Genomic DNA, 11,142 nt, shown 5'->3' on the forward strand with positions numbered 1-11,142 from the left:
AAAAAGAAACGAGAACAACAACAAAAACAAGGCAAATGTTAACCTGGCCAACATTTCCATTAACGTTTCATAACTAACTCCATTCAAAAACCTAAACCTATTATAACAATTGGACAAACCTGCAGTTTGGCTCGAAGCTCCTCAAGTTCTTTTCTTTGACGCTTTAGCAAAGCAGCATCTGTTAAAATCTGGCATGAAACAACGAACTAAGTTGAAATAAAAGCAGAGAAAAAGCAACGTATAGCATGCAAAGACCAGCCAAAAGCCCAAAGTAAGTCCGTATTATAAAACATCTTGAAGGGAATTTGAATTTGACTGCAAGAAAGATTGCAAATGAAAGAGATCATGGCACTATGCAAGCAAAATTAGTGCAAAACCTCATTCACACGAGCACAGTTTGTAACATGTAAAGCTCTGCTTGCAAACTGGAGACTGCTTTTAGTCTCATCTGCATGAATCTGCCACCAAACAAAAGGTACTAAGCAATCAAGATAGGGAGTACATCTCAAAACAACAGCACACGATGCAGAAGACACAAATACGCAAGCAAAGAATAAATCACAAAAGAAAGTAATTTTTCTGTGCCCATATGGTGCCAAAGTAGTCTCAATATCCCCTGGTTGATAGTTGTAAAATCTAACTTTTGGTATTTAATGAAATTCCTTCTCGGAGAACTTTGAGAAAAATGAAATGTACATAACATAGTTCGAATTAGTGGATACAATTTTCAAGAAATACTTGGGAAGTCCGTAGAGCAAGTGGATGAGCGTTCCAAGGTTGTGACCTCGCCATGTACATTTCTGACTTACTCCAAATAAAAAAAATATACAACAGAAACAAATTGGTGCGAACAGATAGCGATCAGAATACCACTTCTTTTATGAGATGGACCCTTCAAAATTAATTGTTTACCCCTCAAATTTATTTATTTTTTAATTTTGTCTCCCCTCTCCTAAAATTCAGTTCCGCCAATGTACATAGTTGTGTTTGCTATATGGTCTCCCCTCTCATCAGTACTCCGAATTTTCCATTTCATGTTAACCTGGCCATCTGAACCCAACCAAGTTGTATTGAAGTGTGAGCTTCAAATTTTATAACGTAGATCAAAGGGAACAGAAAATAACATAAACTATCAGTATATTCTAGAAAAACAACTTCTCATTTTTAATGTAAATAAATATGAGAAAATGTCCACTGGCTACTAGTTTCGACTGTCTGTCAAAATGTCGATTTATCATGATATACAAGAGTAATGACGGATACTTCAAATATCATTTGTTCTAGCAACAAATCAAGACACTTGCCTATATCTCAGTCACATCCTCACAATAGCCATAGTAACTTTTTTTTTTTTTTTGATAAGTACAATAGCCATAGTAACTATAATTTGATCATATTTATCATTTATATACTCAGTGGCTTTTATCAAGAATATAGAGATATCTAAGCACATACCAGAATCATTATGTTGAAAGTGGTTTTGATTTTCCATCAACAATGCCACCAAGCATTTTTAAATAAATGAAACCCCAGCATTCATGATATATGACGATTTGACCAGGTTTTATAGCAATAATAAAGAATTAAAATGACAAATGCTTTGGTAGCTTCAAGAGAATCCAAATAAAAATTAATAAAAACAACAAATGCAAGATCATCATCAGCATGGACGGATACAAGAGTGGCCCGTAGGGGCCATGACCACCCCCAATTCTCAAAACCTTTTTTTTTTAAAGTCAAAACATATATATATGAGAAATGTATATAATATTGGGGATAAAATTTAAGTTTGGCCCTTATGAACTCAACATTTTTATGACCAATTATAAATACCCAAATTTCATTTAAAAAACTCATAAAAAGACCCAATCTTGCATGGTTCTTCCACCCCTCCCCCCTTTTTTTTTTTGGTTTAATTCTTTGTTTTTGACATGAAGAACTTGATAGCCTTGAGGAATTCTATTGATATTGAAGTGTTAATGAATATTACATGCTGAAATTTTAGAATCTCCAATAAACATATCATATTGAGGTAGTTCCGGAAAAGCATAAGCTTTTACATTTTACACCGAAAGATTTTTTTCAATTTAAATAAGTTTTCTACATAAATCAAACGGGGTCTTAAGTCAATAAATGATTCTACAATGTGAAATACATTATCATATGGGTATCAACTAAGTTAAGGCACCAAAACAACCAAAATAAAATAACTTCAAATAAACCAAAAAAATTAAACAGGGTCTTAAGTTCATTGATTGCATACTACAATATATCTAATTGTTAGTTAATAACTATAATAGTTTTTAGTTCCTAATAAACAATAACAAAAAAGAAATTAAAAACGAAAAAAAATTGAGAAAGGAAAATTCAGACAACCGAGAAACACCAAAAAATTGAGAAAAAAATAATACACAAAGAAGAGAAGCTTCGCTACTACAAGACTCTAGGTTACTGTAAGAGTATGTTTTTCTAGTTGTTTTTCATCTGCTTGTATCTTCCAAGCTGGAGCATATATATCAGTTACAAAGTTAATGTCTTTATGTTTTGGCCCCCCTCGAAAAGAATTCCTGGTTTCGTCCCTGATCATCAGCATTTATCAAATCCATGACGGGTTCCAAAAAAGGAAAGAAAACACACAAGGCCTAAAGAGGAATAGAGTACCAGTGTACCACAAAGAATTAAGCAATCTAGATTGCTCCACTAACAAAGGGGATCCAAACTAGGTACGAGGAAAGTAATAGTCCTATCAATGTATTTCATTTTTCTTATAGAACAGCTTTTATTGTTTTTTCATTGAGATTCATTCCCTCTCCATTCTCTTCTACAAGCATTCTTTTGGCTTTGCCATCCTTCTTTTGCATGGAAGTAATAATCAAATTAACACTATATAACTACATAATGGCAACTATTTGGCCTTTGTACTCAAGTGCACTTATCCATTCCCGTGAGTGTTATCAGTGCGTGAGGGGGAGAGCACGTTCCAGCATGTTTCGTTGAGGATTGCGTGGTTCGGTTGCTTGTTGATTTAGTGAAGATTAAGATTAAATTTAACAAATTTACCACACCCCTCTGCTAACAACACCCTCCTCTCCTCCTCTTCCCACCCAGCTCTTAACCTCTTGTTCCAACCTCCCCATCTCTATGGAGACTATCTCCCCAACACTAGGGGAGCAAAAACAACACCACAAATTTCTTCCCAATCATGTCCCCAAAGGCGACATCATCCTATGCTAGCAAAAGGGTGGATGATGCAGACTTTCCAACAACCTGTGGTATAATTCGATAAAAGGGGGTCCTGATGGTTCATCCATCCAAGTAAAGGGTTTGATCTAATGATCATGAAGGCGAGTAGCATCCCTATGCTCGTGTCAACAACGGTGTTGGCGGTCTCTGGATGCAGCAAGAGGGCTAAGGGCAAAGAGGAGGCAATGGAATCAGAGTCAGAAAATGACCATGACATGGTTGAGGGGGTCTTGGCAGAAAGCGAAGAGGGTAACAAAGGGGTGGGCAGGTGGACACTTACATAGTCACATGTCTGGAGCAAGATGTTAGATTCGTTGGCAGGTAAGGGAACATGGCGAAGAACTCAAGATTAAAGTTCAAAGCAAAATAAACAGTAAAAATACTTTCAAAATCATTTTCAAGGTTTCACCCAAACTGCAGAAAATCAGTGATTTTTGTAAAAAATATTTTTCCATGAAAAATATTTTACATTGAAACAAATAGTTTTTGTGACTTACCAATGAGTCAGTAACCAATTAGTCCCAAAGAAAAGATGTATATAAAGTTCATGCAACACACACATGCATGATAAAATCCTTTGGAAAGTCAAGTCTTCAAAACCTGTTGGAATCCTAAAAGCAATGCTCTACACTTGACGTTTATATGAATGAAAGACTTCTAGTAAATGATTCATAAAGGGAGTTGCAAAGCTTAATAAACTTTACAATACAATCTCAATGAAGTATGAAATGACTCTATGAATATCAACTTGTGCAAGCCTGATATTGCATATTATAGCTGTATTTGAATTTCCACACAAGGCAGGTTGCAAAAGTCAAGTCTTCAAAACATGTTGGAATCCTAAAAGCAATGTTCTACACTTACTGTTTATATGAATGAAAGACTTCTAGTAAATGATTCATAAAGGGAGTTGCAAAGCTTAATAAACTTTACACAACAATCTCAATGAAGCATGAAATGACTCTATGAACCTGTGCAAGCGTGATATTGCATATTATAGCTGTATTTGAATTTCCACCCAAGGCAGGTTGCAAAATGCGCGTAAGTTTGCTATCTCGATATGGAACATGACCCCTGCAACAAATATTGAATAAATTCAAGTACATATGGAAAGATATAACATTCTTAAGCAATCAAGGAACCTACCCTTGACTCTCAGCACCTTCACTCAATTTTTTAATCACAGTTCCCAGTGTCATCAGGCTTTTATTAATGTGGGAACCCTCTTTAAGCCTAACACCGTCTGCTCCAGTTTTTGCAGCACGTTCTGAACCAGCAAGGTCCACTAAATTCTGGAGGAAAGAATAAGCAATTTGGAAGAAAAGTGAATAGCATAACAAAAGCATCCATCATGCCAAGTGCAATCAAAACAAACCATCAACACGAATACAAATAAAAAGAAGGAACCAAATAAGAAAAAAAATAAAAAAGGAAAATAAATGATAGTTTCAGCAATCACCTACCAAAACTGATATACGGGCAGCATCACAAGAACTGACAATATCTTCATCTTCACTTTTGTCCCGACTCTCTATTATCTATTCAAATAAATGATAAGGAAGATGAACATATTTAACCATATAACAAGTACGAAGGGAAGGATGAATAACTATACCATGCGAAAGATAGTGTGTGACCGACTACCGTACAGATTCATACTTGTCTCTCCAATATGCCGATGAGCTGAAATTAAAGTCAAAAAATATAAAATAAGCAACCCTTGGCCGGTATATTTTACGGCAAGGGATAGCAGTATAAGGGATGACCAAAAGTGCCCCTCGTAAGGGAGAGTATGAGGGGATTTGAAACAGGGAGAGAAAGATTATAGATATTTGACGACTGAGTTAATCAATGTTCAAATAGGTGAAGATATAAAAAATGTAAAAGCTCAGAAATGGGAGCCTTTAAAAGTCAAGAATTGAACTTAAGTACCCATATTATTTTAAGCTAAGTAAAATGTTACTCGAAAAGTACGAGGAGGGATGTAATCCACATAGGCAGCATTTACAGAAGTGAAAATGGTGCTTTTGAGCACTTTTTAAATGGAGGAAAAAATATGTAAGATAATATACAAAGTAAAAATTACATTCTCCAAACTCCATGAAATCAAGGACTTGCTCGGGAGAGGCAACAATTTCTTCTCGCAAACCAGCAACGTGTATCCCCCGCTACAAACATGAGGGGAACAGAATAAACAGTAAGTTAGTAACAGCAAGTTACCATAAATTTATTATAGTAAATAGCACAGTACCTCAAGACTTTCATGAATTTGCAATTTTCGGTGCTCAGGAGCCAACAAATCATTTATTTCCTCATTGTAGATCTCCATATACGACATTCGTAAAACAAATTCTCGATCCACATCCTAATGTACAAAACAGATTTATAACATTTACTTGGCCCATATCCCAATGTGGTAAAACAGTTGAACAAAATTAAAAATCCAAAGCGCTAGAAATCAAGATCATCAGGTAGCATCACAGAAAAGTTGCCTTCAAGTTCACAATACCTATAGCATAAAATGATCTCAAAATATCATTGCTTTCCTCGAGGCAAGATCTAACAACTCAACAAATGAAAGTTTTAAGTGGAACAGGAAGAGTTCATTATTTGAAGCAATATAGTAAGTACCTGTTGAATTGTTTCGAACAATTCATGGACAGAAAGAGGAATGACTCCCGGCTCTGTGGCCGAGCCTCGCATTGTATGCGTTTTCCCACTGTTTGTTTGTCCATAAGCAAACACAGTGCCTACAACAAAACAAACATATATAAATGATAAAATAATGCCAATCATAAAAAATAAAAATAAAAATCACAGCCAACGGAGCAGAAATTGTTGTTCCAAAATAGATAGAGATAACTCGGCGTACCATTGAAGCCGCGAACTGCTGCGGCGACTATTTCTTTGGTTCGAGCCTGATAGACATCGACAGTCTTGCAATCTTCACCGAAAATCCGATCTACGAACCAGAAATTTGAGTAGTTTTAGAAAAAGAATGTTAGGTCTAAAGGGAAAATTGAGAGGGAAACGTGGATTTTACCGAATTCGAACTTGAAGGAGTTGTTGGGGATAAGAATGGAGTTCCCGGAGATTCGCCAAGGGCTGGTCTTAGCCTCCTCTGTTGAGAGTGGCCTCGCACGTACGGCCACGTGGATTCTCTCCATTCTCACTCACTCAAGTTTCTCTGAGTGCAGCGCAGTGTGAATGACGGCACCTGCAAATGCCGCATGAGTTTGTATTCCCGCCTCGAGGACTGAGTCGGATTTTTTTTTTTTTCTAATCAAGCAAGGGAAAGGGGGGGTCGGATTACTTAAATAGCCTTTTCGTTTGATAAGCAGGACTTTTTTATATAATACAATGTCCAAAACAATTTTTTATAACACAATTATCCTAATTTGGCAGTGTTAATCAAATTTTTTATTTGGCTTTGTTAAAAAATTAAGAATTGATTGGAATTGAAACGTAATTCTTGTGAGATGTTATGATATAAAAATAAGAAAAAAATATATAAAAAAGTCTTACAAACTAGCTGTTGTTGACTATTTTTCTTATCAAGCCTACTTGCACACCAAATATTTTATATTGGACTTCGAGAATGATGTTAGAACACTTGATTATTCCAAAATGGACTCAAATGTCAATCAATCAAAACACTAGATTATTCCAAAATTATTCACAATCAATCAAAACAGGGCATGAATTTTCAGCTAAATACTTTGCAAGAAACAAAGGCATTTACTCTGCAGAAAGAAGCTTAACTAGTAATGGGTTTTAGTTATTACATGCAATGAAGTCAAGCAAGCAGAGCAAAAATCAGGAAGTCCTCAAAACACAAAGAAAATAGACAAGTCCTCAAAACACTTGCAGCACCCAACAACCAACCTAACAACATCCAAAAAAAAAATCCCAGATTCTCAATCTTCTGAGAATTGGACAGAAACCCTCCTATGAAAATCAAAACATCTACAAACAAATAAAAACTAACCTAAACAGCTCAACTCTACAACACAACACAACACAAAACCTGTTAAGAACAAAAAACTATTCCTCTCCCGCTAGCTTCAGTAGCCGATGTTGGAGAAAGAGCACAACCTCCACCCAGCCTCACAACAGCAGCAAATCAACAGGACATTCAACCACAGTTTGAAAAATACAACAAAGCCATGTCAGAATTCTGATGACAGTAAAACGAAAATCCAAGACTACATGAATACTAATGACAGTAAAACGAAAATCCAACCAAGACCTCACATAGCAAAACACCAAGCAAAGAGCCAAGAGCCACCGAAAATCCCCCCAATCTGCCATCACACAACCAGAAAATCAAAAGGAAACAAAACCCATTCGGTTGAGGTTCATCTCAAAGTCAGAACTCCCAAGAATCAACAACCAAAACAGCCCATAACAACAAAGATCGCAGAAGTTCTCATTTTCCAAAATCCACACCCTAGACCCAAAACCTAAATCGCAAATCTGATTAATAGGGAAAGAAACCAAAATCAAAATCGCTCCATGATTTCCAGTTGTCCAACAGAGAAAGAAAATCAAACGAAAATTACCAAAAGAAATTCGTAGTTTTGAATCGCTCCATACATATGGTTCAACAAAGAAAGAGAAAGATGAGAGTACCTTCGTCGGGGTTGAAGAGTGAAGCTCGGCCGAGAGAGAGATGAGCTGTGCAGGTGAAGGTGAATCAGCAGGTGCCGCTGTGCGTGAAGGTGAAGGTGAAGGTGAAGGTTTTGAAAAAGCTGTGTGCGAAGGTGAGGAGTCGGGGGAGTTTTTTTGGTTTTTTTTCTAGTCACAAGAGCGTCGGGTTTTTTTTTTTTTTTTTTTTTGGCGGGAAAATGGTTTATTAAAAAGTGAAAACCATTTTTCCCATAAATGTAAAGGATTTTTAGTCAAACCGAAATTATTTTCGGTTTAACCACTATTTTACATCGTAGTAAACACTGTAAAATACGAAAAATATTTTCTCGCAATCATTTTTACGTAACCTTAAATGAAAATGCTAAAAACCAACTTTTTTGCTCAATATAAGTTTAATTTTTGCACTTTTTTTTTATTTAAAATAAAAAATGGAAAAAATGTTTGAAACAACCCTATTTATTTTTTGTCTTTCTTTTATTTGGTATTTTTCTTTTTTTTTTAATACCAAATAAAAGAAAGATAAAAAATAGATAGGATTACTTCAGACATTTTTTCCATTTTTTTTTTTAATAAATAAAAAATAAAATAAAATAAAAAAGGTAAAAGTTAGACTTATGTTGGGCAAAAAAGTTGAGTTTGTATCATACCTCTTACTTAAATAGCCTTTTCGTTTGATAAGCAGGACTTTTTTAATATAATACAATGTCCAAAACAATTTTTTATAACACAGGGTCTGATTCAAAGAAATCTTAGCTCCGGCGAGAATCCCGGGTGAAAGAGGGGCATAATTACTACTATGCTATAACGACTTATTGTTATTTATTATATGAAATATATATGTATATATAAAAAGCGGTTAACGGATTTTCAAAACTCACTAACCATTAACCGCCTAAGCGGTTAGTGATTTTTATTAACCGCTTTCAAAGCAGTTAGCGGTTATCGATTATAGCGGTTAGCGCAATCCTATACACATACCATATATTCCCTTTGAACTCAAAATTTGCATATGTAATTATATTGTACGTGATTGTGCTATTCTTAGTCATCCTAAATACGGAAAAAATAAATCACATCTCAAAAAGAGAAATTTCATCTCAATAATTTAGAGCTAGCTTTAATAAAAATATATACTTCATTCATAATTAATCACCACACTAGATCACCTTATATAAGGCTACCAACTTATTAGACATAAATAACATGATCAACAACGTTGGACTTGAACTCTGAAACATAAAACAACAAATAAAACACCTAAAGGATAAGGAAATAAAAGACACCTAACAACATTAGTCTTCATACTTCAACGCTATTAATTATCTTTTCAACATTTTTCAGCAGTTTCTTTTTTTTTTTTTTTGGTATGAATTATGAGAGACTTTATTAGCAAACAAACCAATCAACAAAATAGCGTACACCAAATACAAGCCTTTTTCAAAAGGCATAAAACTCGACCTCACATAGGCCTGCCCCTACCAACTAAAAACCAGAAAAGCAGTCTGTAGATGAAAATAGAGACAGCAAACAAAAAACCACGAAGCCTCACCAACAAACAAGCCCTCGCAAGGGCCTAACTACAAACCACACTAGCATTGCAGCTATTACAAGAATAAATCTGCAAGTAAATTCCACTGATCGAGTAGCTAAAACCAAATTCTCTCTGGTTTTAGGAAACTTCCCCTTCCCAGCAATTCTTGTTCTCTCACTTCCCAGAGAACTTTCCTCAAAATCTGTTCCTCGAAAATAGGTTGACCAGAGTGTTTTATTTCATTTCTAGTGCACCACAAATTGTAGATAACATATCCTAACACAAGACGGCAGAGGAGACCTTTAAGAGTTTTAGTTTCCCATTTGTTGATTCCTAACTTCAGAACCTCGTCCCAGATAATAGGAGAATTGTTTTCATGGCAACGATGCATACAAAACTTCCAAATTATGTAACTGAAGCTACACTCAAAAAACAAATGCTCCATGCTTTCAATTTGGTTATGACAGAAGAAACACTTAACCGCACCTTTATATCCCCATTTTATCAACCGATCCCCAATGAGGAGCCTATCATGTACAGCAAGCCATAAAATGAAATCATGCTTAGGAATAGCATTTGGAAACCACACCAACTTCCACCAATTAACCTCTTCCTTCTTTTCACTGAGGAAATCCAAAGTTTCTGAGCTAACATATGAACCTCTTCTAGAAACAGTCCACATAAGTTTGTCATAAGGTCCAAACCTTACCTCATGAAGCCTAGCTTGAATCTCAACTAGAGTCTCAGACCTGGCTGGTCTCCAAAACCAGTCACCATTAAGGATAACAGAAGACAGCTTAGCCTCCAAACTATTATGAGCATCATAAACAGCTCTATGCCTAAAGACCTCAATCAAAATTCCAGGGGGATGCCAAGAATCCTGCCAGAGAAAAATGTTCTCCCCATTTCCAACCTCAAACTTCAAAATTCTCTTAGCAATCTCCCTCAACTTTAAGATCTTCCTCCAGCTCCAAGAATAATTTTGAGGAATGCTCACACGCCAGAAATTTTTTCTTTTCAACAAATTATCTTTTACCCAGGCTATCCATAAAGAACTAGAACGAGCAAAGAGACTCCAAACATGTCTAAGCATAGAAGTTTGGTTCCAAACTTCCATTCTTCTTGGCCCCAAACCTCCTTCCTTCTTAGGAAAGCACAAAGCATGCCAAGAAACTTTAATTTAGCCTTAGCAGGACCTTCACTCTTTCCAGTCCACAGAAATCTATTGAATTTCTGTTCAATAGCCTTGAGGATCTTCTTAGGGAGAATAAAAATGCTAGTCCAATAAACCTGCAGACTATACAGAACTGAAGATAGCAATTGGAGCCTACTTGTATAAGAAATATTCCTAGAAAGCCAGGAATCAATTCTACCAGTAATTATGTCCAACAAGGCCCCACAAGCTACTGCAGAAAGCCTAGTTGAAATCAAGGGAACCCCAAGATATCTAACTGGTAGATGCCCTTCATTCATTCCCAGTTCACCCAGCAGCAAGTGTTTAACTCTATCTGAAATACCAAAACAGAAGAAAAAACTCTTTGAGGGATTAGCTTTCAAACCAGATAACCCCTCAAATTCAATCAAAGCATCTTTTATGATGTTGATAGAGTTCAAACTGGCTTCAGAAAAGATAAGGAGGTCATCTGCAAAACAAAGATGAGTAAGTTTCTGTTTCAAACATTTAGGATGAAACTTGAAACTTGAACCCCCACCAGTAT

The 11,142-nt window shown here is 35.8% G+C and overlaps 1 protein-coding gene across 2 annotated transcripts; it reads right to left on the bottom strand.

Moving 5' to 3' along the window:
• Nucleotides 1-37: 37 nt before the first annotated feature.
• LOC132167103 (kinesin-like protein KIN-7O) lies at nt 38-7,935 on the bottom strand. 2 transcript variants are annotated; one of them, XM_059577999.1, is made up of 12 exons: nt 7,876-7,935; nt 6,287-6,460; nt 6,116-6,205; nt 5,875-5,993; nt 5,495-5,608; nt 5,330-5,411; nt 4,859-4,926; nt 4,707-4,781; nt 4,390-4,535; nt 4,215-4,317; nt 378-458; nt 38-188 (listed from the first exon to the last, which is right to left on the bottom strand). In XM_059577999.1, the coding sequence occupies exons 2-12, from the start codon at nt 6,408-6,410 to the stop codon at nt 84-86; spliced, it is 1,107 nt and encodes a 368-aa protein (XP_059433982.1). In that variant the 5' UTR covers nt 6,411-6,460; nt 7,876-7,935; the 3' UTR covers nt 38-83. The 2 variants fall into 2 exon arrangements, with proteins under 2 accessions (XP_059433982.1, XP_059433983.1); XM_059578000.1 differs by lacking the exons at nt 4,215-4,317; nt 7,876-7,935 and having other exon boundaries at nt 106-188; nt 6,287-6,509.
• Nucleotides 7,936-11,142: the final 3,207 nt, after the last annotated feature.

Source organism: Corylus avellana, chromosome ca1 (assembly GCF_901000735.1).
Source record: "Corylus avellana chromosome ca1, CavTom2PMs-1.0".
Classification (NCBI taxonomy): Eukaryota; Viridiplantae; Streptophyta; class Magnoliopsida; order Fagales; family Betulaceae; genus Corylus; species Corylus avellana.